Genomic DNA, 23,088 nt, shown 5'->3' with positions numbered 1-23,088 from the left:
CAAAGAGAAAACGAAAGAGCAAAAACATCATGACTAAATTGGCGCATCTTTCACCAACCACTAAATACTATAGAAACAAAAATGCATGCAACATTGTTCTGTGTGTATGAACTGTCGAGGGATTGATTTTTGTGCTATGCTGAATGAGGCAACATTCTCAAGACCAATCCCAAGCGCATTTTATAATAAACTTTTCAATTAGTGGCGATCTGTGTCCGTTTTAAAATGAAAATTGGAAATTGAAGTAAAAATTTATATAAAATATTGGTCATGCTATTATAACATCAAATTGCATATTTTATTATTGAAAATTGTTGAACAACACGAAATATCAAATAAAGATCGTAAAAGCGAATGTTTTGTTTTTATTCGAGTGTCTGTAAGTAAGGCAACACTTCCCAAGTCAGTCAAGTTTGCGAGATATATACGGGCTACTTGCATAGCGATTTTAACAGTTTTATTGAGCTCAAACTTCTTCTTATATTAAATATTCATTTTCCCACTTATAATTAGACTCTTCCATTGTGTCGCAGAAGCAGGAGCAGAAGTTACATCAGCGGTTCATTTTGTGCCAGAAGCTCGTATGATTAGACATCCTGTGGTTCCTCGCATGCGTAGGATGACAGGGTGGCAAAGCAGGGCACAGTGAACCAAAGCGTACTGCTCTGATAAGTTAGCATACATGCGTTGGCATCGTTTGGTGGGGAACCTAGGAACCAATTTTGGAAACCGCTCACATAGCTGACCGGTCGATCGTTTGTAATCCAGTAGAAATTGCGCCGATCGTTCGACCTGGCACCGACGTTAGTTCCCGCTATCCAGAAGGTATAGTTGTCGTTGGCATACGGTTCTGGCATGAAATGTAGTGTCCGAAAATGCGCGTTATCGTGTGTATGTGTGTGTTCCAGTTGGTTGCAAAGAAAAGGCACGAATACTTACGGACAGCATCCCGGTATGCGGCAAAGTCCTGAGAGTTTTCAATAGAAGCAAATTGTTTGCCCATATCCCGGCAGCGATTCCAAGCCTCGAAGAAGTTCACAACCTCGGTGTGCAAGGTGTATTTCTTGGAGCTGTACGTTAATGGCGGCAGCCCATTAACCGGAAAGTTGTTCACGTCTGGCAAAAGATGGTCAGTGTATAGAGCATGGCCTTGTGTGCACTTTTTGTGAACTTGTAGAGAAGCCCTTACCCTTGACGTCTTCCGGTGAATAACTCTTCACTTCGGTCTTTGTTCCGGCGGGTTCAGGATTCGTGGTAGCTGCTACAATGGATAGCACTAAAACCAACGCCACCACGAACGAAAAGAGAGTGTTCTTGTACAACACCACCATCCTACCACTACTAGGGGGCAAATCGATCACAATCCGAGCACTTCGGCAAATCACAATACGTGATCTCCTGTTCTACGCAACTGACGTGACGATCGCTCGCTCCAACGGACGGAGCAGAAATGAAAGCATTACTTTCTTGGGCACATTTTTTTATAGTGTCCTTTCCGGCTTCCACCACGGTTCTTGCGCCTCCACCATCCTCAACCCGATCTGTGCTCGGTACATTGACCTGCTTCTTGTTCAGGCTGCAGGAGAGCTCGTTTCGGAGAGCTAATGCTTATTTCATTTGTTTTTTTTTGTTTTTTGGAAAAGAACAGTTATTTACACCCAAAATCATGGCACCACAGAAACGAGTTTCCGATTTGATGCACCGTTTGCGGAAATGCAGAACAAGATTCGACACTCTGGACACGTAAGGAGCGAGACAAACGTACATAAATCGCGAGATCGCGAGATGTAACAGAAAGGAACAGGATAGTATGCATCTTCCAGAACTGCACCAGATTTGCATCATAAGACCGTTGACCTCATCAGGATGAGTTTTGGAGCACGGATTTTTCGCGTTTGCCGAACCAATAAAGCAAAAATACCGTATAACGAATCGTATATATTGTGGATAGATTTATGTTGCTCATGAACTGTCCAGTTTGTTTGCTACGCCATGTTATATTATTTACAATTGTTTCCTGAAAAAAAAAATTTAAATATTGAAAAAATGTTAATAAATCATCTGTTTCATAAAAAATACGCAACTAAAGTATTGCATTGATTTCAGTATACAAAGCTCCAAACATTTCAGTTCACAGTTCCTCAATCGAGTATGAATGTTTCTTTTTATGTTTAAAAAAAAGTTCGCTTAACGTTTTTTTCGTTTTGTTTTGTTTATTCTGTTCTTCTGTATCTGTTCCGTTCAAACCGATCGACCGAATTCAAGAACCACGAAAAAAAGGAACCAGTTTTGGCTTTCTTTGAAATCATCTTTCTACTATTATTATTTTCCGCCACTTATATAAGAAGGTGGCTCGCTGCGAAGGGTTTTCAGTGCCAACGTGATAGCGTACTGGGACATTCAGCAAGAGTTTCAAGATGCTCCTTGCAAACACTGCCGCGGCTGTGCTGCTGTTGATTGTTTGCATTGGTGACTCAGTAGGCTTACCGACGGTCGACGAGGAAAACGTGGTACAAGCGGAGGAACTCCCTATCCTACCCACGGCGGACAGCAGCAATCCAACAGGTAGGCAAATAACCCGCACATGGGGACACAGTCAACTTGGGGACCATAATACCATGGGTTAACTATAATCTGCCCATCTGCAGATGATGCAGTGAAAGCAATTGCACCACAGCCGCGCTACTTGCTGCCGGCGGACTTTGCCGTGAAGAACAAAAAGTTTACCATCGGCACACTAGGCGTAGGATCGTTCTTCCGCGCGTGGCGTAACTGCATCGACGAGGGTAAAGGGTTGGCCACCATCGAGAGCGAAAAGGAGCAAAAGTATTTGGAATCATTGTTGAGTAAGTAGACGTTGCTGCAACGTGCTGTGAGAAGCATGCCGTATACTAACTTTGGAAAATCAAATGTTTGTTTTTTCTTCTTTTTCCTATTTCTATCCCAAACCGGTAGAAGCCTCATCGACTGGTTCAAAATACTGGATTGGAGCTACCAATATCGGTGCCTCGAACACGAACAAACTAACGTGGATAACGACGGATTTGCCGGTACAAACTAAACCGCCCTTCCTCAATGTGGTTACCAAATCCACCTGTATCGCGCTGAGTTCTACTGGCAGCTGGACACTAAGAAATTGCTTAAATCCGTTAAACATTTTCCCATACATTTGTGAAGAATATTTTTGAGATGCCTCTGATTGCGGAACACGACCCATATACTCAAGCAAATAAGCAAAATAAAAGGTTTTAAACAGTAGTTAGTTCCAGGACCAGTGGCGGATGTAAAGTGTCGGGGCGTCATCATAGGTGATAAGAAGGTTTGAGGTCCGTAGCCGTACCCATTTACCCGATCATTCCCGGTAGTGCATGGTTTTAGGGTTAGTAATGACGTTAAATTAACGATGACATGGAGCCTTTTCAGTGTGGTCAGATGGTGATATTTGTCTGCAATGTATACCCGCACATATCCGGCACGTTTAAACTGTATTGTTTGATCCTCCTTATCCTCCACGCCGGCAGTATTGAGCTAAATAGGCGATTTGCAGTCGCAGAAGTCATTCAATTCTTATCGCCTTGTTGTATACAACTGATAAGATTACCAATCTAATCTAATCCATTGTATGTGTATGCCACTGTTCAGGTAGGGAATGATTTGTGAACTTGTTAACGTAACGCAATCCTTTTCTTTACAATGGGATAATGAACTGGGACAGCACAACTGTGGCACATGGATGGTTTGATGGCCTTTTTTTCCTGCGAAATTATGCGCAGTAAAAAAAGGGATCAGTTGCAGAAAAATAAAGCCTGGGTGGGTGGTGTTTCTTAAAACACTAATGAGTGACGATCACTAAGCAAGTTGAACAATGCTAGATCCAATAGGTTCCTCATTATGGCGGTCCCGTGGTACAGTCGTCAACTCGCATGACCTAAGAATGCCCGTCGTGAGTTCAAGCCTCATATGGACAGTCCCCCAGCAGCAAGAAGTACTGGACTGACTATGTCCGGCTGCATGATGATACTCAATACGTCTGGAAAGCATGATGCAAAAGGCCGGCATGATCGCGCGTTGATGATCGTTATGCCAACAAGAAGAAGAAGATGTATCTCATTATGCTCACTTGTGGGGAGAGTGTATATTGGCCAAATATTATACACAGGCTTATGGGACCAGCGGCTTATGTGGGGTACATCAACATGGACATCTTTTTATATGCTGAGAAACAGATAAGATACATTGATTGGGCTGTAGCAATGTACCAATAAAATATTACGACCGCAAGCGATTATCTTATCGTTAGTCGCTGATATACACTACACCTGCACCGGCCCGTTGCGATGTCAATGGATGTAGCCAGCAATTGCCCGGTAAAGCGGTAAGCCGTAGAGCAAGATATGGAGATATGGTGTGAGAGCGATTGAGATCGTCGTAGATCGCTCGTAGAACGGGAGGTATTAAAGCATTTGGCCTGGAGTATTGGCTGATTAGTGCACCGCTAAGCCTGCCGGTCGATAGGTAGAGTGGTACCCCCGCAATAATGGTGCGTTCGTTGTTACTAGTTTCGTTAGGTCTGTGCTGCCTGTTGGCATCGGCCGACCGACCGCCATACAAGAGTAGTGGAATTTATGAGGAAGAACCACAGCTCCCTGGTGCCAGTGATCTCAGTGGTGGTGTTGCGAGTGATGAGATTGGCGTAGTTCCGGCGCAGCCCGTTGATGAACGCTACCGTCTGCCAAAAACGTCCATCCCGATTCACTACGATCTCCATCTGCGTACCGAAATCCATCGCAATGAGCGTACGTTCACTGGTACCGTCGGCATTCAGCTGCAGGTAGTGCAGGCGACGGATAAGCTAGTGATGCATAACCGCGGTCTAGTTATGTCGTCGGCCAAGGTGTCCTCCCTGCCGAATGGTGTGACCGGTGCACCGACACTGATCGGCGATGTACAGTACAGCACGGATACGACCTTCGAGCATATCACGTTCACGAGCCCAACGATCCTGCAGCCTGGCACTTACCTGCTGGAGGTTGCGTTCCAGGGTCGACTTGCTACCAACGATGACGGTTTCTATGTCTCCTCCTACGTGGCAGACAATGGCGAGCGAAGGTTAGTACTGCGGCTCTGGCTATTTGCTGTACCGAGATGCGTCGTTGAGGAGTAGTTACACCGGGAATAGTGTAATGTAACCATTCGTCTTCATCGCTATCATCTTCATCACCAACAGATATCTGGCAACGACACAGTTCGAATCAACCAGCGCCCGCATGGCATTCCCCTGTTACGACGAACCGGGTCTGAAGGCAACGTTCACCGTTTCCATCACGCATAGCCGCAGCTACAAGGCCATCTCCAACATGCCTCAAAAGACTACTACGGACATTGAGACCGATATGCGCACCACGGACTTCGAAAAGACCCCAGCCATGTCTACCTATCTGCTGGCATTTGTGGTTTCCGACTTCCTGTTTCGCGTATCGGGCACGCAGCGTGTCTACGTTCGCCCGAATGCGTTCAATGAGGCGGCCTTTGCTCTGGAGGCTGGAGTGAAGATTCTGAAGGTGCTGGACGACCATCTTGGCATCCCGTACGATACGTACATGCCGAAGCTGGATCAAATTGCTATCCCTGACTTTGCTGCGGGTGCAATGGAAAACTGGGGCCTGGTGACATACAGGTAAGTCGCGATAAAGTCACGCAAGTCACCTTTGCGATTGTTATTTGCGCTTTCGCATTGCCGTCCTTCAATTGATCCTACCGCATCAATGTGATACAGCGCTGACACAACGCTAAACCGCGTCCATAAACCGTTTGATGCAATCTTCGATAGCGCGATTAGGAGCAGTGGGTCTGGCCCCAAGCAAGGCCATATATTATGGCTGCGTACACACAGTGCCATTTATCCCTCCATCGGTTATCATTCGAATTGGTTTTCGATTTATTGCAGGGAGCAAGCGCTATTGTTTAACCCGACAGTGAGTACTTATCGCGGAAAGACGAATGTCGCGACCACGATTGCGCATGAGTACGCTCATCAGTGGTTCGGTAATCTGGTGTCGCCCGAATGGTGGGAATACATCTGGCTGAATGAGGGTTTCGCGACGCTCTACGAGTTCTACGCTCTCGATATGGCCTACCCGGGCCAGGAGTACTGGGAGCTGTTCAACCAGCAGGTCATCCAGTACGCGATGGGCCAGGACGGGCAGGCTTCCACCCGGCCGATGAACTGGAATGCAGCTACACCGGGGGAAATATCGGCTCTGTTCGATCGTGTCGCGTATGACAAATGTAAGCATATCGATCTCTCCTGTCCGATTCCATCTAAGAAAATAGCTTAAAAAGAGTATTTTTGTTGTCATTTTCGACGCAATAGCTGGCAGTGTGTTGAACATGATGCGACACGTGCTTGGAGATGATAACTGGAAAGCCGGCTTGAAGGCGTATCTTTCCGATCGTGCCCTACAGGGAGCCGTGGACGAGCAGCTGTACGCAGGGCTGCAGAGCGCCATCGAGGGCAAAGGAGTGCTGCCAAATGGAGTGACCGTCGGCCAGATCATGCGCACCTGGACCAACGAGGCAGGCTACCCCGTGCTGAATGTACGCCGCTCGTACGACACCGGAGATGTGATTATCTCGCAGGAGCGATTCTACAACGATCGCAAAGTGCCAAACACCAACATCTGGATGATCCCGTACAACTACGTCCACCAGGCGAAGGCCGATTTCAACGAGTTCGATGACTTCCAGTGGCTCGCTACCAAGGCGGCCCGCATTGAGACGACCGTGCCCGCGAACGAGTGGATCGTGTTCAACAAGCAGCAGGTCGGCTACTATCGCGTCAACTACGACGAACGCAACTGGGAGCTCATTACCAATGCGTTACACGAGAACTGGGCCAGCATACATCGGCTTAACCGTGCACAGCTCATCGATGACGCCTACTGGTTGGCTCGATCCGGCCGGCTCGATCTGCGCGTAGCCCTGCGTTTCATGACGTACCTGCGCAATGAGCGAGAGTACGCACCGTGGACGGCGGCAAACGTTGCCCTAACTTACTTCAACAACCGTCTCCGCGGAACGGCCGAGTACCACAACTTTTTGATATTCGTGGACGCGCTAATCGAAGACATCTACAGTTTGCTAACAATCGACGCAGTTTCGCCCGACGACACGCTATTGCACAAGTATCTCGTGCAGACAATTTCCACCTGGGCTTGCTCGATGGGCTACACTGACTGTCTGATGAAGACGGCCGCTCTGCTGAAGGCTGAGGCTAGTGGGACGGGTCCAGCCGTTCATCCGGACATTGCCAGCGTGACGTACTGTTACGGTATGCGCTCTGCCGCAGAGTCTGAATTCCAGTATCTATACCGGAAGATGATGAACTCGAAAAATCTCGCCGAACGAACGATGCTGATCGATTCGCTTGGCTGCTCGAACAACAAGGAGTTCCTGAAGGCATTCCTGACGACCGCCCTGGGTAGTGGAACGGGTGTGGAGATCAACTACCGTGCGGACGAACGGCGCCGTGTCGTGCAGGCGATCTATTCTGGCGGCCGTACCGGTGTGGATGCGCTGATCGAGTTCCTGATGGATCCCGCGCTGGTGAATGAGTTTGTCAGCACGCTTTCCACGTCCACGCTCAATTCGGCACTGTCGGCTATTGCATCGCGTACCAACAACGTGGAGGAAATGAATAAGGTAAAGTAACAATTCGTTTCGTTAATGGCAAGTGCTTCATGAACGCTTTCATTCACCACACAGCTCAACGCTCTGATCACTGCACTGGGCAGCAGGGTCAACAGTCAGACGGCGGCCAACCTACGCACCACGGCTCAAGCCAATCTGGACTGGGTGGATGGATTCGAGGGCTTGATGCTGTCCAACTTCCTGGCTGAGTTTGTGGCAGAGACCCAATTGACGACCACTGCAGCGCCGGAAACGACTACGGTGACTGCAGGACCAATCACCACTACCACCACCCCATCGTCCGCCGTAACTACGACCACTAGACCCACCTCCGTAACGACTACAGTGGTGCAAACGACGACGGAAGAGGACGATGGAGCGGCAACGATTGGCCTCTCGATAGCGGCACTGTTGGTCTCGATCACGGTTCACCTGCTCATGGGATAATCATTCCGATGATTCATCGTGTTTGCGATATCACGCGGGGTTATTGTTTTCCCGTATCCTGGATTCCGTAGCCCCTTTGCGCAAGTACCCGGGATCAAGATCATTAGAGTACGATTATTGATACTATATCAGGAGTAGAATAAACACAAAACCCCTACATCAATAGATTGCGTTTGTTTTTTGGCGGTCAAAGATTGCGTTGCTACGTTTGTTTGACGGTCGTAATCAACACGGAAAGATTGGTGGTATAGTATCGATTGAATCAAATCTTAATCGGTTTGCATTGTTTTCTGCGGTGCGTACTGATAAAAGGTTACGATTTTGCTACCCGTCACTCGTGCGAATGTTGCGTCTCATTGCACTCATTGCGTGATTAGATCCTGGAAGAAGAAGGTTCGATGGAATTAGTTTCAGTCATAATCTCCCACATAAAACACCGGTGCATTGCTGGTGACTTACTCAGTTTACGCGGATTACCGCAGTTGTAACACGTGCCACTTAGTTCAGTGAGTAAGTACGCCAACGGCCAGAGAGAAAATATGGCGTTCATCAGGATTGGATTATCCGTGCTGTTGATGTGTGCCCTTGCTCCCGTTGCATTACGGGCACAACAACCCACCGTAACGGCATCGGTTGAACGTCACCAGCAGCCGGGACACTTGGATCGTAGCAAGCTACACTTGCTCAAGCACCAACAGTTTAGTGAGCGGAGTTCGAGAGTTGCGTCGCAGTACCGACTGCCGAACGATACTATACCGGAAAGTTACTTGCTCGAGCTTAGCTCAAACGTTCACGCGGAGGACTTTAGCTACGGTGGCTCCGTTGCCATACGAGTTCGGGTGCTGCAGACTACTAGATCGATTGTGCTTCACTCGTTGTACAGTAAACTGGTGAAGGTGGAGGTTCGTAATGCCAACCAACTGAATATACCTATCAGGATTGTCGAGGAGGACCCTGCACTTGAAACACTTACCATTAGGACGGACCATGAGCTGCAGCGCGGAATCTATCAATTGACGATACTGTTTGAAAACACGCTTCGAGATGATTTCGGTGGCTTTTACCGGACATCGTACAACAGTGGAAATGAGGTTCGCTACAGTGCCGTCACGCAGTTTCAGCCGGTGGATGCCCGTACGGCTTTTCCGTGTTACGATGAACCTGGTATAAGGGCTACCTTTACCATTAGCATCACCAGTGGTGTTGGGACGAAGGTTTACTCAAACATGCCGATCAAATCGACCACTATTACGTAAGTATGCGAACTATGAATGACTCATAATCTCCAATGAAATATATTTTGCGTTTAAGAAAATGAACCCATGTTTGTGACATAAACCGGGGTATCCTTTTTCTAGCGGTAATGGACTGAAACAAACACGCTTCCATACGACTCCGAGCATGCCAACCTACCTGGTGGCGTTTGCCATTACGAACAACTTTGCCAGCACACGTTTGTCTTTGCGCGGACCACCATCCAGCATCAACATGGAGCTGATTGCTCCACCGACTGTTACCGATACTGCCCAAACGTACGGTCTTGATCTGGGCGGACAAATCATCCGTACCGTGGAGCAGTACTTTAACCAATCGTACGATCTTCCCAAGCTCGATCAGTTGGCAGTACCGGACTTTTACTTTGCCGCGATGGAAAACTGGGGATTAGTCATCTACGAGGAGCGATATCTGCTGTACGATGAATTGACAAGCACGAACCGTGATAAGGAAAACGTCATCGCTACCGTCGTGCATGAGTTTGTGCATCAGTTCCTGGGCAATCTGTTAACTCCCCACTGGTGGTCGGATTTGTCACTCAGCGAAGGTTTCGCTACCTTCTACGAGTACTATCTTAGCAGCATGGTAATGTATATCCCATTCATAGTTTTGATACATACGATTGTGGATTATATGGAATTTTGTTCTCGTAGGTGGAACCAAGCATTCGATTTAAGGAGAAATTTACCGTCGAAGCACTGCAACCTGCGCTGCTGTTCGACTGTGATATCAACGTACGCCCCATTTCGTACAATGTAGAAACACGGGCCGATATAGAGCGCATGTTTGATATCATTTCCTACCAGAAAGGTGGTAGCATTTTCCGCATGTTCCACTATGCGCTCGGTGAGCTGACGTTTGTGAAAGGAATTCGGCGATACATTAGTGTTAAGTATGTTTGTGTTGAGTCAATGATAGGGCGTGATCATTTCCACCACTTTCATTAACGAACACGATTCATTTTATAGCAAAGGTCGATCGGTCACACCGGATGATCTATTCGAGAGTCTTCAGGTAGCGGCTAGCGAAGACGCTGTGCTTCCACTTAGCCTCGATGTCGGTACAATCATGAGACCTTGGATCTTCCAATCGGGTTATCCCGTAGTGACGGTAACACTGAGCAATGGTGAACTGACGTTCATGCAAGAACATTTCCTGTATCGTGGATCGGTGGTCACGAGCGATCGAACCTGGTGGATCCCGATCACATACCACGTCCACCAATCGGTTGGGACAGTTCAATCGCAACAGTTCTGGATGCCACAGGGTACCTCGCAGGTGTCTTTGGAACAAGGCGATTTGTTGGATGGTTTTATTGTAGTGAACCCACAGCAAACTGGCTATTATCGTGTTAACTATGACGAGAATCTTTGGACCCGTTTAATTGCTAAGTTGAGCAGTGACCCATCGATCGTTTCTCCGATTTCACGAGGACAATTGATAGATGACTGTTTCAAACTGTACTATAGTGGACGGGTAGGATCGAACATTATTTACAGCCTGCTAACGTATGCCGAGAACGAGATTGATGCCATACCATGGACTGTTGCCTTTGCCAACGATAATTTAGGAGTGTTGCAAGGTGCATTAGTGGTGGAACGCATGGCATTTGAGGCGTTTTCTGTACGTATATTAGTTGCATATTGCAGCGTATAACCCATTGCAGATGATGTTTTATCAATGTCCTTGCTTCTTTTCATGCAGCGTTTTGTTACTGGGCTGACAGCGAACGTGTTCAATGCCGTAGGCTTTGATGCATTACCTGCTGATGAGCATGAAATACAGCAGCTACGCAGTGCCATTATAGAATGGAGTTGCCGGTCGGGATCGAGCGAATGTCGCACCGAGGCGTTGGCGCGGATGTTGAACGATTTGAACGGATTGGCACCATTGCCCATGTACTTAAAATACAGTGTTTACTGTGGAGGTGCAACCATAGCCTCGCCAGATGTGCTAGAGACACTGTGGGTCAGTTTGCAATCAGTGAACGATTACGGCCAACGGCTTAATGTCATAGAAGCATTGGCTTGCTCGGAGAGTGAGCAATTTTTGGACAATTTCCTAGATTCAGTCTTTACCAATCCGATTGCTGGCGAATGGGCAAACATACTCAGGGCTGTTTATCAGAAATCAGCCGCTGGGTACGAAGCATACAATCGCTGGATAGCTCGCAATGCTTTACAAATTGTGCAAAGGTATAGAAAGAAAGCTGTGGGGCAATTATTGATCAACATTCGATTTTAATCATTTTCTTTACATTTTTTAGCATCGGTCTGGACCCTGCATTCACTCAAATTGTAAATGATGTAAATCAACGACAGTCTGATATTCGGAAATATGACGAGGTTAGTATAACAGACTACTTGGCATTTTGTGTAGGTCTATCAAATATGATGCGATGCGCCAACTACAAACAAATGTTTACACTACTAAATGCTGGCTGGTAATATTGTTTGTTTTTTTCTATTGTAGTTGGTGGACCTCTTCAAGAACTCATCACCCGGCCGCAGATAATAAAGACGAAAATAAAATATCCACATAAATTCATTTAAAAATCAAACTGAAAATTATTGGGGTCTCGCTGATTTGGCCCCCATAGGTCGCTACTCTGTAGTATGCAGTACGTATAAAAATGGGCAGAGTGCTTGCTACAAGGGCCCACGAGGCTGGCGAAAACTGACTCGGAAAATAGTATCATTACTCAGTGATGTCACTAGCCTTGCGTTAAACAATCATCCACCGTTTGTTCTAATAATCCCTCCACTTTTCCACTTCTCTAATCAACATAAATGCTTAGTAATAGGTAGAGGAGCACTATGAGTATCGGTAATTACAAAAGTCTCTATAAAAAGATTTAAACAGCGCAGTTTGTATCAGAATACTCCAAGGTTGTAAACAGGCTTGAAGACGAAATATGCCAGTAGGCTCTATGTCTTTATAAAAAAAAGAAGATTTAAACAGTCAAGTTTTCATGCCGGATTTTTCTAATTTTTCACTTAAGCTGTTACATCTATTTTGCTGTATAGTGTTTTCAGTTATGCGCTACAATTTTTGGCTCCTTCTCCACCCTTTGGTATGGAGATTATTGGTCCCAATATTGGTCAGTTGGCTCTAGTGTTGGGTAAAGTAGCACAATTAAGTGTGCTGTGCGCACACGCACATTGCCTTTAGTGTGCTGTGCGCACTGTGCGCACAGTGCGCACTTGGAACCAGTGCGGAAGTGCTAGCACAGTGCTAGCACTTTCGCAAAGTGCTAGCACAGTGCTAGCACTTTCGCACAGTGCGCTCTCTGAGCACAGTGCGAAAGTGCTAGCACAGTGCTAGCACTTTCGCACAGTGCGCTCTCTGAGCACAGTGCGGAAGTGCTAGCACAGTGCTAGCACTTTCGCACAGTGCTAGCACTTTCGCACAGTGCGCTCTCTGAGCACAGTGCGGAAGTGGTAGCACAGTGTTAGCACTTTCGCACAGTGCGCTCTCTGAGCACAGTGCGGAAGTGCTAGCACAGTGCTAGCACTTTCGCACAGTGCGCTCTCTGAGCACAGTGCGGAAGTGCTAGCACAGTGTTAGCACTTTCGCACAGTGCGCTCTCTGAGCACAGTGCGGAAGTGCTAGCACTGTGCTAGCACTTTCGCACTGTACTCAGAGAGCGCACTGTGCGAAAATGCTAGCACTGTGCTAGCACTTTCGCACTGTGCTCAGAGAGCGCACTGTGCGAAAGTGCTAGCACTGTGCGGAAGTGCTAGCACTGTGCGAAAGTGCTAGCACTGTGGTAGCACTTAAGGCACTGTGCTGTGCTGTGCGCACAGTATGGTGTGCTGTGCGCACAGTGCGCACAGCAGCACTTTACCCAACACTAGTTGGCTCGTTTGGTTCCTACCCTTATGCTACAAAAAAAAAAAACAGATCATTCGTGGAGCACGCCACCCATTACGTGTACCGTACTGCTTTGAATTACGGACACTTAAGGCCATGTAATATTTTCTTACTATTTCGGTTATTTTTACTCAGGAGAAACGGTCCGAGAAGGCCGTATTGCTTGCTATTTCGGTTATATCTCTGCATAATTAACTTTGGGCCGGTCTGGTGGTGCAGTCGTCAACACGTACTACTTAACAACAGGCCCAGAATAGACCGCGCCTCCATACGTAGGACTAACTATCCTGCAATGGATAGATGCAAGCGGGATGCCTAAAGAAGACTAGAACATTCAATTAGCGATTCTGAGGGCTCTGCAGAAGCTATCGGAAACTATATCATCGGGAACCAATTTGAAACAATTTGTGGCCATGAACATGACTGAATTTACCTTCGATCCAGAAAACGGAGGGACATTTCCAAAATGGTTTCGACGGTACAAAGATTTGTTCGAATCGGATCCGAAGGATCGCAAAGATGTCGTTAAGATTTGATTTTTACTGAGGAAGTTGGATGCACATGCACACAACAAGTACACTAACTAATCCTCCCGGAACTTCCGAAGGCGCTAACATTCATGAAAACGATGGAGAGATTAACGAAAATTTTCGGATCGCAGAGTTCACTATTCAGCAGACGTTACCGTTGTCTGTAGTTCGTCATAACTGAAGCAGATGACAATTATAAGATTCCATTACTTGTGAAGATTCCGTGTTCCCCTACATGAAGGCTACGCAGACATACGAGCCAGACTCACGCATTGATGCCGAAAGTGCAGAAGCACTCATTACACTGCAGAATTTGGTTGACGATTACCAAGGACACATCCAAGCTCATGCACAACGGTAAACGCTCTGCACAAGAAAACGGAACATCACCATCACGAGTAGTATCGACAGCGGTATCAAGAGTCAGGATCGTCAGATCAACCTCGCAGACCATGCTGGCAGTGCGATCAAATGTACAGTCTGTTCTCGAGTTACGCGGTTTCTGCGTTCCCGACGAATCCGCGTAACTCGAATATCCGCGTATGTCGAATTTCACGTTTTTTGACTTAAATACTATTGATTACCCGTAGTTTTTTATTTAATTTAATATTTTTATACACTTTAGCATTTATTTGATATGATTTGTGCAGAAAATTCTAATATTTCTAGCTTTTAAGCGGTTTCAATTTGTTGGATAAAATGCAATTTTTACCGAACTTGAAGCATATTGTACTGATTTGACATTTAATCTGTCAAAGGGGGCCTTTCCGTTTTAAGTTCGTAGGCTGAAATTTCAGCCTGTCAGCTGTTTGCATTGTATAGCAGTTTTCGAGCAACTATCTAAGTGGGTATAATATACAGGTGGGATTATCTCAAGGTGTATACATTTAGAAGGCTGATTTTTAATCGCTTCTGCTGCTGAATGAAAATATTAAGAGTGTTTTGAGTACTCGTCAAGCCTCAAGAAAGCTTGTTTGAACAAAAGTTTTCGCCCATCCTGTCAAAAAGTGATATTCAAATTTTGTTTAAAAAAACATGCTATGAGACCACCTGGACTACATACACTTTGATTCTAGATTCCACCACGTGATCTCTTTAATGCACCTTGGGATAAATGTAAACAACACCGTGTTTTCGAGCAGGTACTCGAATCTAATTCTTGCTTTGAGGCTAGAATAATCTAGACTGAAAATTGCAGGCTAGTTTTTTGTGTGGTTTTGTATGGAGTGTTTACATGATTTCAGCCTCCAACTGTCAAACTCCATACAAAAAACTGCCTAGAATCGTGAAGGGCCCCAAAATTAGAAAACCGCGTATCTCCGAATCCGCGTAAGTCGAGAACTGTGTAACTCGGGAACAGACTGTACTTTGGTCGAGATTGCCAAAACTGGACACACCAATGTAGAAAATGCGAAGGTATTAGTCACAAATAATGCTACTGTGAATGTTTCTTGAAACAAAAATCCGCCGACGAAGAAAAGCCTACAAATGTGAAGATATTAACACAACTACCATCATCAAATGAACAAAGAAAATTGCATTCCAGAGATGTCTACATTAATAATCACATCACTCAACACTCAAAAAGCAAGCGATAATTTATTCCTACAACTATCAATGGCATTACAGTCGTACTCGTACGTACGTCGTACGTTTCTCGACACAGCCAGTGATATAACCAAAGTGTATGAAGACCAGGTGGTCTCGTCCCATACAAATTGACAACTAATTTCGGAATCAAAAAAAGCTCCTTTCGACAGAATGGGTGAAATGAATTTCCATAGGAACGGTTCGCTTTGTTCTTAGCAACACATACGTAGTACACATTGGTGTCCTCATCGACGGAATTATTTTGATCCAAAAATGGATTTTAATTAGTTCAGATTTGGTTTAGCTTACAATAAGAAATATTTTGAGTGCTTTTTAAAGTATTTAAGTGCAAATAACGAAGATTCTAAGATTGTTTGTGCATTAGGCAAGTCGTCGGAAAGCTTGTTTGGGGAAATGTTTTCACCCATGCTGTCAAAAAGTGACGTTTAACTTTTGCTATAAAAAACAGGCCATGAGACCATCTGATCTTCATACACTTTGGATATAACAGTGATTTCTCAGCAAAAATGGAAAAGTTGTATACCGTGCCTAACGGCCAAGCCGACCGGGAAGGTTTCGGTCGCCATGGAGCAATTTACAGCCGTCAATAGCCACAGAACAGCATGTAACGGGCAAAGGGTTTCGGGAGCGTCAACGATTCAACTAATTCTCCTTCACCAAACTAATTTCTATATTGACCTACCAGGCGAGCTACCTCTTTTTCAATGTAAATGTAAAATTGTCAATGTAAAATTGGGAAGTCTTTGCCGTGGTAGCACCGAAAAAAGGGGCATGGCCAGGAACTAGATATGAAGAAATTTGTTCGAGTCTGATGTATTTTTAGAAAGGTGACAGAGCGCGGCCTTAGTTGTATTTGAGTTAGACAGTAGCGCCATCTGTTGGTTGGTACTAGTACTGTTTTACACATTGGGTCACGTTCATATGATACATTGGACATTTTATACATGAGGAGGACTATATTGTTTAGTGGAGATTTATTTACTAGTCACTAGATTGATTTTTCAAACAAATGAGTTCATCATTATCTTCAGAATTAATTATAAATTATAATAATAAATTACAATTATAAATACAGACACAAAACTAAACGTGTAACGCAGGTTACCCGGCGCTCTAGCATCAATCGAACACGACATCGAACATGAAAAATGGGTAAAAGTAAGGCTCAGCCCTCTACGTTACGTTAGCGTTACGCGTAACGCCAGTTTATCACTAACCCAAGCAGCATTTTTGAACGCCTATTTTAACCGTCGTGGATGAGCAAATTGATAGATAATAATGTCTAATAATCGAAACCTAATGAATGTTCAGCAATCGTTCATAAGGTTTAGATAAATTGATAATTCATTAAATTAAAAAAAATAATAATTATATGACTATTACCTTGCCATATTTGATATTCATTAATGTTATTTAATTTAAGAATCACTTTTAATATAATTAAAATATTAAAATGCTTTAACATTTCTTAGCCCTCTATCGGTGTAAAACTATGATTGTTCGTGATCGGCCCTACGTTGTGATATTTTATGTTAAAGTGCAGTGAAAATTTCTCAGGGTTTAAAGGTGACCGTTTGGCGTACGCGTCAGTATATTCCGAATCCTGGTCACGGCACCAAATGTTCGTGATCGGCCCTACGTTGTGATATTTTATGTTAAAGTGCAGTGAAAATTTCTCAGGGTTTAACGGTGACCGTTTGGCGTACGCGTCAGTATATTCCGAATCCTTTTACGACAATGGTTGACAATTTTGTTCTTAGCCTAACGGACCTAACACTAATACCGCGCGGCTACATGAGGTGAAATATACAGCGAAATGAACTATTTGACAGGTGAAATATCTGACGGATAAAGCATCACAGCAACCAGCTGATGTGCAATGTAAACAAATAACGTGCACAAAATCGTAATTAAATCCATTAAATAGCTTCAATATAGAGTACTTCGTTAATTTTCAGTCAACAGTTAATAATTTCTTCCAATTAGGGAATGTTCTGCTTGAGAAGATATTATTTTAAATAGAATTTCGAAAGCGGATGTTGTGTCTCCCCCAACCCTTTAGCTATACCTGTCAGATATTTCACCTGTCAAATAGTTCATTTCGCTGTATATTTCACCTCATGTAGCCGCGCGGTGATGATTTTGGATCGGTCTCGTGGTACAGTAGTCAACTCGTACGACTTAATAACATGCCCGTCATGGGTTCAAACCCCGAATAAGACCGTACCTCCCATACGTAGGACTGACTATCCTGCTATGGTAACAATAAGTCACTGAAAGCCAAGCCCACTAGTGGGGTACAGGCAGGTCTGGTAAAATGGTAAAATAACTTATGGAGCCGCCTAGTACGTAGAATAAAAGATGATCGTAAATATCCTTTTCAAATTGTATAAGTCCCGACATGGAGAGCCCCATTCTTAAGAATCAGAAGAGATAAAGAGCTAATATTTGGGGTTTTCTTAGTTTTATCAAACAGATTGGAATCTCATTTTTAGAATCGCGTTATTTAAAAGTTTTTTTTTATGTTCATCTCGCCACTTGCCCATAGTGCAGTCAAGTCAGTTCTGCTGTACGGAGGTGTCGGTCCATTCGAGGTTTGAATCCGCGACGGGCATGGTGTTAAGTCGTATAATTTGGCAACTGTACCTCGCGATTGATTAAAAATAGATAACATTCGTTAAGGTGAGAATTGTAGCGAACAGTCATTTACAAATCTATGTAGAGCTGTTCTGTGTTAAACTTCTTCTTCTTTTGGCTCAACAACAGTTTTCGGTCAAGGCCTGCCTGTACCACTACTTGTGTACTTGGTTTGTGTGACTTTATTGATTCCACTCATAGTAGGATAGTCTGTCCTATGTATGGCGGCCAGTGGCGGATTAAGGGTATAGGGGGCCCTAGGCGGAAAGACGAGTTGAGGCCCTCTGTAAATGGTAAATGTTGTTGGGGCGGGGGGGGGGGGTTAGCGGCACTAAACTTGCTGTTGGGAGATTGAACAGTAAACTTTAAATGCCGTCGGGGGCCCCTTCGATCATCTGTCCAGGTTCTAAATTTTTTTGGTGGGAGGGGGGGGGTTTTCGCTAATACTCTGTCCATAGGGCATACTATAATGGCGACCTACGGGGCCCCTAAATCGGCGGGGCCCCAGGCGACCGCCTAGTCCGCCTACCGTTAGATCCGCCACTGATGGCGGCACGGTCCATTCGGGGCTTGAACCCATGACGGGCATGTTATTAAGAGTTTAACTAGCAACAAGTATAAAATCACAAACTAGAAGCAAATGGGTTGGGTTACTTTTCTCTTTGTGCCAAATAACCCCAAACCGTTTCGCAAGGTCAGCGTCGTTGATAGTGTGTGTGTGTGTGTGTGTGTGTGTGTGTGTGTGTGTGTGTGTGTGTGTGAGAGAGAGAGAGAGAGAGAGAGAGAGAGAGAGAGAGAGAGAGAGAGTGGGGGAGGGGTGACCGATCGAACAACCGACGCGCTGATTCACGCTAAAGGTTCAGATAAAATAATCTTATCATGAACCTTTTTTTCTTCTTCTTATCAAAATTTCATTTTCCTATCATAGTATCATTCATCGATGAATTGGAAGAGTTGTATCAGTTTCCTCGAAACTACGCCCTGGTGCACAAGTGGATAGCTCGGTAAACGTCACAGTCCAGTGTTTTCTATCAATATGTCGGCCCTTCCAGCATACAGTCCGGTTAGTAGACTTTGCACCTGTAGAATTAACCTGCTGTAATAACGTAATCATACTTCCGGTTATACACTTTAGCCAACTCCCTTCCTGGCGCATATGCCAGCCGGTCTAGGCATTTACCGCAAGATTACGATTCGCGGACGGATGACTCATGACCAGTAAGTAACAGTGGTAGTGCAGCACGGCGTTCCATTCCATTTGCCCATGGTCCAATGTAAATGTTTTCAGGTTCAACATAAATCTGCAGACCGGACCAAACACTAACCCACGCGATGATACGGCGCTGCATATAAGCATTCGACCCCGGGACGGTGTCATCATTCGTAACTCCATCCAGTTCCGTAACTGGGGCATCGAGGAACGGTTTGGCGGTTGTCCTGTCCAGAAGAAGTCCTACTTCGACGTGACCATCACGGTGAAACCGGATAGCTACGGCATTGCAGTGAACGGTGCACACTACTGTGACTTTAACCATCGTATGCCGTACGCATCGGTGCGCTTCGTTCACATCGGCGAAGGGGCCAATGTTGATGCCATCACCACAGAATAAGGACGGCTCCCCTGCAAACATACGTAGCGTTTAAGGTCGTTCAGCGAATAAACCATGTCATTCACATCTACCGCTCGCTTTGCAATTTTTTTTTTTTACAGTTTAATACCAACTGTTACCAAACCTTCACCATTGAAATTGCACTGTTAAGCCTTGTCTTATCGATACCGGATGGCTTTTATTTTTTTGGGCGTGAACGTTCATACGATACCTTGTTGTGATAAGAGGTTTAATACGGGCAGACTCGAACCCCCGGAAGGGATTTTTTTCTCGATTCAACTTCAGTTTGATAATAAATGATTTTATTTCATATAACAGCACGGTAAATTTACACTCGATAGTTGGGTTGTTTGACGGACGTTGGAGGTAATAATAATTAATAAAATGAAAAAAGGAGTATGCAGAAAACTTTGTGATCCAAGCTGAACTACATCACCATAGCTGTGATTCTAGCTACCAGACTATCTAGCTCGTCAATACTAGACAGTATTAATCACTTGTTCTTATCATAAACATATGCAAATCGTTGTTTGGCAATATAGCTTTAACAGTTTAAATTCTTTGCCGCACTTAAAGTAGAAATACACCAGTGTCCTTCCTATTCCGTTATGATAGCATCTATCTGTGCGCCTGGACCGGTATGTATGAACCGTACCGATGCATACGGCATCCTATGATTAAAGTCACAGAAATGGCATCCATTCACCGCAATACCGTAGCTGTCAGGTTTCACCGTAATGCTAACATCGAAGTACGACCGTTTCTGTACCGGACATCCACCAAAGCGCTCCTCAACGCCCCAGCTTTGAAACTGGTATGTGTTCCGCACGATCAGTCCTTCCCGTGGCCGAATGCTAATGTGCAGCGCTGAATTGTCCCTCGGGTCTACGTTGGGTCCAACCTGAAGGTTTATGTTGAACCTGCAAGGTAAGTGTCGTAAGGACATACACGGCGTTTGGGTTAGTGTGCGTTATTTTTTTCCATTCGGTTCGTTCATCCTCGTTCACTTCGTGCCATACATATCGTGAGTCATTCGTCCACGGATCGTGATCTTTCTATACAGCCCCAATCCAGAAGGAAGTTGACCAAGGAATGGGGAAGGCTAAAAACAAATTGAACCGTTTGCATATAAACTCTTCTGGCTAAAAGATGGGCGTATTTCCAATCACATTATAAACCTTACCGGGTTGTAAACGGGTAGCTGGGCCATGGTTGCAATTTGTACTTTGTTTGTGAACGTCCGAATATGCACCACGCAATGTACACAGCCTGACAGTACTCCTAGCGATAGATAACTCACAACAGGTTTAGTGCACTGCGACAACACAACTCGGTTCGGGTTTGAGTTCGACCTTATCGTACTGTGCTCATTGATTCGTACCTGATTACCCTAAAGATAGTGGCCGATTGATAACGGACGCCAAATGTGGGTGACTCAAAATGGTTGTTGGTGTTGTGTGAGTGTGTTTTTGTATTTCTTCTGGCTTTATGCAGATGCTACATCTACAAATGTCTGTTAAATTTACGAAATTCTTCCCACTTTTGGTACAACAACAAAAAAGATCAAACGAAAAACGTTTGTGAAACCAGCTTAGATAATGGGAATCCTTATGGAAAAGATATTGATTAGATAAGCTCGTGTAAGCGGCCAACATTTTTGGCACCGTCGTATGTTTGGTCAGCAGCTCATTTGTACTGTGGTGTAACGGAAAGGCAAAATTATGGCGCTAATGCTTCCGATATTCAATCCGGTATGTACATCATCAACCTTGGTTATTTAATGTAGATTCTCAAAGAACGAAATTTACCTTGCATTGCAGGAGATGCCATGCCTTGGGGCCATCCTTGGTGGACTGCAGCCGGGAAAGAAAATCATCGTCCAAGGAACACTCACAGCTGACAGGTGAAAACAATAAGTTTCTAATAACGAAAGGCGATCGAGAGAATCATATTGGTGCTTTTTTGTTTTGACACAGATTTAACATTAATCTGCAATACGGCCCCGAGGTAGATCCGCGAGATGACACCGCGCTGCATCTGAGCATTCGGCCGGGCGATAGGAGAATCGTCCGAAACACATACGTCGATCAGTGCTGGCAGGATGAGGAACGATCCGGAGGATGCCCGATCAGCGTGGGGGAACCATTTACGCTGGAAATCAGTGTGAAGGATACCCACTACTCCATTCGCTTCAATGATGAGAAGTATTGCACCTTCTCACATCGCATGCCGTTCGAAATGGTTAACTTTATACATCTTGGTGCTGGGGCCAGTATTGATTCGGTGCTGGAAACGTTTTAACGTCGTTCGTTTTGCAGTGGTAGAACACTGATATCAGATCAGTAACAAAAACCGACGAAGATTTGATGACTTGCTTATCATACTGAGTGATTATCACAGTTATCGACTTCAAGGATTATCTATTTTTGTAATCAAATTTAGTTGACTGAGTCACAACGGTTTAATAAATTACACTGCAATTTACACACTCCGCGTTGTACTTTTGTTTAACTATCTTACTACTCGATACTACGCGATAAAGATTTTTCATTATTTTTGTACGAACTGCATTTAAGTTATTTACTGGTATTTTTCAGGGGTTCTCATAATTTTGGGATTGGACTCTACGGCATCCTTTTCAGTCAGACTCAACAGGAATCTAATTGGAAAGGAGAGAGAGAGTAGAGTCCAATTGCCATCACTTGACATATACTTCCAGGAAGAAACAATCAAGAAAGTGTTTTAACATTTAACATTAAATTTTTTAACAAGAATCCCCGAAATAGCCATTAACCTTGTTGGATCCCAGTTACCACAGGGATAATGGAACACATAGCAACACTTAGAAAGCATAGCAACCATGCGGTATAAAAGGAGCCGATAGCTCATCACCACTTTACTCTTAAGTTGACTTTCAAATACAAAACTTTAACTAGAAGCTGTGTGCAATAGTCCGAGTAGTTCGGACATATCAAACCTTTAAGTTGGCAACCGGATACCCGGGTATTTTTTTCAACTTCGAATTTTCCGTAGTCTCCCAACTTTTAATTTATGATGTTTTGGTGCATAAGTTGTAATTTTAAACAGCCTGTAAGTATTTTATTTTGATTTTTTTTTAAACTTTACCACGTAAGTTGACAACCAGCATACCCGGGTATTCCATACATTTTGTATGGAGAATGACGTTTATCTTCTTCCTCTTTTCGTATTGTGCTTATTTTCGAGTCAAATTCAAGCGATTCCAAATTTCAATTTGACCGTTAATTTTATAATAAAATGAAAAAAACTTAATGAATAAATGAAATAGAAGAGAATATGTGGTCGGCATTACTTGCTTACAGCATTAAAATATAGAAAGCATTGTTTACCTATAAAATTCGTTAATTTTTTTAAATCAAAACGTGAGGAATACCCGG

The 23,088-nt window shown here is 44.6% G+C and overlaps 7 protein-coding genes and 1 long non-coding RNA gene across 9 annotated transcripts; 5 read left to right on the top strand and 3 right to left on the bottom strand.

Annotated features, from left to right (window-relative positions):
• Positions 1-247: 247 nt before the first annotated feature.
• On the bottom strand, positions 248-2,302 carry LOC121594695 (protein A16-like). Of its 2 annotated transcripts, none has more exons than XM_041918299.1 (4): positions 2,124-2,302; positions 1,190-2,017; positions 940-1,116; positions 248-850 (listed from the first exon to the last, which is right to left on the bottom strand). In XM_041918299.1, the coding sequence occupies exons 2-4, from the start codon at positions 1,329-1,331 to the stop codon at positions 588-590; spliced, it is 582 nt and encodes a 193-aa protein (XP_041774233.1). In that variant the 5' UTR covers positions 1,332-2,017; positions 2,124-2,302; the 3' UTR covers positions 248-587. The 2 variants fall into 2 exon arrangements, with proteins under 2 accessions (XP_041774233.1, XP_041774234.1); XM_041918300.1 differs by having other exon boundaries at positions 2,112-2,274.
• Positions 2,303-2,355: 53 nt separating this feature from the next.
• Positions 2,356-3,258, top strand: LOC121594696 (protein A16). The gene is made up of 3 exons (XM_041918302.1): positions 2,356-2,565; positions 2,649-2,846; positions 2,956-3,258. Exons 1-3 carry the CDS (start codon positions 2,418-2,420, stop codon positions 3,186-3,188), a joined length of 579 nt encoding a protein of 192 aa, XP_041774236.1. The 5' UTR covers positions 2,356-2,417; the 3' UTR covers positions 3,189-3,258.
• A 1,206-nt stretch (positions 3,259-4,464) lies between these two features.
• Positions 4,465-8,299, top strand: LOC121594691 (aminopeptidase N-like). The gene is made up of 5 exons (XM_041918287.1): positions 4,465-5,109; positions 5,228-5,677; positions 5,948-6,288; positions 6,374-7,701; positions 7,765-8,299. Exons 1-5 carry the CDS (start codon positions 4,538-4,540, stop codon positions 8,134-8,136), a joined length of 3,063 nt encoding a protein of 1,020 aa, XP_041774221.1. The 5' UTR covers positions 4,465-4,537; the 3' UTR covers positions 8,137-8,299.
• LOC121594697 lies at positions 8,164-8,731 on the bottom strand. Its single transcript, XR_006005003.1, has 2 exons — positions 8,596-8,731; positions 8,164-8,516 (listed from the first exon to the last, which is right to left on the bottom strand). It is a non-coding gene; the product is annotated as an uncharacterized LOC121594697 (long non-coding RNA).
• Positions 8,509-11,958, top strand: LOC121594694 (aminopeptidase N-like). The gene is made up of 7 exons (XM_041918298.1): positions 8,509-9,388; positions 9,495-9,996; positions 10,065-10,303; positions 10,380-11,034; positions 11,116-11,606; positions 11,678-11,756; positions 11,884-11,958. The coding sequence occupies exons 1-7, from the start codon at positions 8,676-8,678 to the stop codon at positions 11,923-11,925; spliced, it is 2,721 nt and encodes a 906-aa protein (XP_041774232.1). The 5' UTR covers positions 8,509-8,675; the 3' UTR covers positions 11,926-11,958.
• Positions 11,959-19,002: 7,044 nt separating this feature from the next.
• Positions 19,003-19,742, top strand: LOC121593731 (galectin-7-like). The gene is made up of 3 exons (XM_041916378.1): positions 19,003-19,125; positions 19,198-19,280; positions 19,351-19,742. The coding sequence occupies exons 1-3, from the start codon at positions 19,099-19,101 to the stop codon at positions 19,670-19,672; spliced, it is 432 nt and encodes a 143-aa protein (XP_041772312.1). The 5' UTR covers positions 19,003-19,098; the 3' UTR covers positions 19,673-19,742.
• A 210-nt stretch (positions 19,743-19,952) lies between these two features.
• LOC121593732 (galectin-4-like) lies at positions 19,953-20,983 on the bottom strand. Its single transcript, XM_041916379.1, has 3 exons — positions 20,856-20,983; positions 20,692-20,774; positions 19,953-20,592 (listed from the first exon to the last, which is right to left on the bottom strand). Exons 1-3 carry the CDS (start codon positions 20,880-20,882, stop codon positions 20,271-20,273), a joined length of 432 nt encoding a protein of 143 aa, XP_041772313.1. The 5' UTR covers positions 20,883-20,983; the 3' UTR covers positions 19,953-20,270.
• A 312-nt stretch (positions 20,984-21,295) lies between these two features.
• On the top strand, positions 21,296-22,156 carry LOC121593730 (galectin-7-like). Its single transcript, XM_041916377.1, has 3 exons — positions 21,296-21,423; positions 21,493-21,575; positions 21,649-22,156. The coding sequence occupies exons 1-3, from the start codon at positions 21,394-21,396 to the stop codon at positions 21,971-21,973; spliced, it is 438 nt and encodes a 145-aa protein (XP_041772311.1). The 5' UTR covers positions 21,296-21,393; the 3' UTR covers positions 21,974-22,156.
• Positions 22,157-23,088: the final 932 nt, after the last annotated feature.

The sequence above is a fragment of the Anopheles merus genome, chromosome 2L, assembly GCF_017562075.2.
Source record: "Anopheles merus strain MAF chromosome 2L, AmerM5.1, whole genome shotgun sequence".
NCBI lineage: Eukaryota > Metazoa > Arthropoda > Insecta > Diptera > Culicidae > Anopheles > Anopheles merus.
This window is presented reverse-complemented; position numbering and strand designations above follow the sequence as displayed.

What these genes read in the sequence shown, in the direction of transcription:
- LOC121594695 (XM_041918299.1), bottom strand. Translation starts at nt 1,331, where the DNA reads ATGGTGGTGTTGTACAAGAACACTCTCTTTTCGTTCGTGGTGGCGTTG. An exon ending in TTCACCGGAAGACGTCAAGG is followed by an intron (nt 1,117 to 1,189) that starts GTAAGGGCTTCT and finishes ATCTTTTGCCAG; the next exon opens with ACGTGAACAACTTTCCGGTT. An exon ending in CGCATACCGGGATGCTGTCC is followed by an intron (nt 851 to 939) that starts GTAAGTATTCGT and finishes ATTTCATGCCAG; the next exon opens with AACCGTATGCCAACGACAAC.
- LOC121594696 (XM_041918302.1), top strand. Translation starts at nt 2,418, where the DNA reads ATGCTCCTTGCAAACACTGCCGCGGCTGTGCTGCTGTTGATTGTTTGC. An exon ending in GGACAGCAGCAATCCAACAG is followed by an intron (nt 2,566 to 2,648) that starts GTAGGCAAATAA and finishes GCCCATCTGCAG; the next exon opens with ATGATGCAGTGAAAGCAATT. An exon ending in GTATTTGGAATCATTGTTGA is followed by an intron (nt 2,847 to 2,955) that starts GTAAGTAGACGT and finishes CCAAACCGGTAG; the next exon opens with AAGCCTCATCGACTGGTTCA.
- LOC121594691 (XM_041918287.1), top strand. Translation starts at nt 4,538, where the DNA reads ATGGTGCGTTCGTTGTTACTAGTTTCGTTAGGTCTGTGCTGCCTGTTG. An exon ending in TGGGGCCTGGTGACATACAG is followed by an intron (nt 5,678 to 5,947) that starts GTAAGTCGCGAT and finishes GATTTATTGCAG; the next exon opens with GGAGCAAGCGCTATTGTTTA. An exon ending in TCGTGTCGCGTATGACAAAT is followed by an intron (nt 6,289 to 6,373) that starts GTAAGCATATCG and finishes TCGACGCAATAG; the next exon opens with CTGGCAGTGTGTTGAACATG.
- LOC121594694 (XM_041918298.1), top strand. Translation starts at nt 8,676, where the DNA reads ATGGCGTTCATCAGGATTGGATTATCCGTGCTGTTGATGTGTGCCCTT. An exon ending in AGTACTATCTTAGCAGCATG is followed by an intron (nt 9,997 to 10,064) that starts GTAATGTATATC and finishes TTGTTCTCGTAG; the next exon opens with GTGGAACCAAGCATTCGATT. An exon ending in GCTTTACAAATTGTGCAAAG is followed by an intron (nt 11,607 to 11,677) that starts GTATAGAAAGAA and finishes TACATTTTTTAG; the next exon opens with CATCGGTCTGGACCCTGCAT.
- LOC121593731 (XM_041916378.1), top strand. Translation starts at nt 19,099, where the DNA reads ATGTCGGCCCTTCCAGCATACAGTCCG. An exon ending in CCCTTCCAGCATACAGTCCG is followed by an intron (nt 19,126 to 19,197) that starts GTTAGTAGACTT and finishes TATACACTTTAG; the next exon opens with CCAACTCCCTTCCTGGCGCA. An exon ending in GGACGGATGACTCATGACCA is followed by an intron (nt 19,281 to 19,350) that starts GTAAGTAACAGT and finishes AAATGTTTTCAG; the next exon opens with GTTCAACATAAATCTGCAGA.
- LOC121593732 (XM_041916379.1), bottom strand. Translation starts at nt 20,882, where the DNA reads ATGGCCCAGCTACCCGTTTACAACCCG. An exon ending in AGCTACCCGTTTACAACCCG is followed by an intron (nt 20,775 to 20,855) that starts GTAAGGTTTATA and finishes ATTTGTTTTTAG; the next exon opens with CCTTCCCCATTCCTTGGTCA. An exon ending in GGACGAATGACTCACGATAT is followed by an intron (nt 20,593 to 20,691) that starts GTATGGCACGAA and finishes CTTACCTTGCAG; the next exon opens with GTTCAACATAAACCTTCAGG.
- LOC121593730 (XM_041916377.1), top strand. Translation starts at nt 21,394, where the DNA reads ATGGCGCTAATGCTTCCGATATTCAATCCG. An exon ending in TGCTTCCGATATTCAATCCG is followed by an intron (nt 21,424 to 21,492) that starts GTATGTACATCA and finishes CTTGCATTGCAG; the next exon opens with GAGATGCCATGCCTTGGGGC. An exon ending in GGAACACTCACAGCTGACAG is followed by an intron (nt 21,576 to 21,648) that starts GTGAAAACAATA and finishes GTTTTGACACAG; the next exon opens with ATTTAACATTAATCTGCAAT.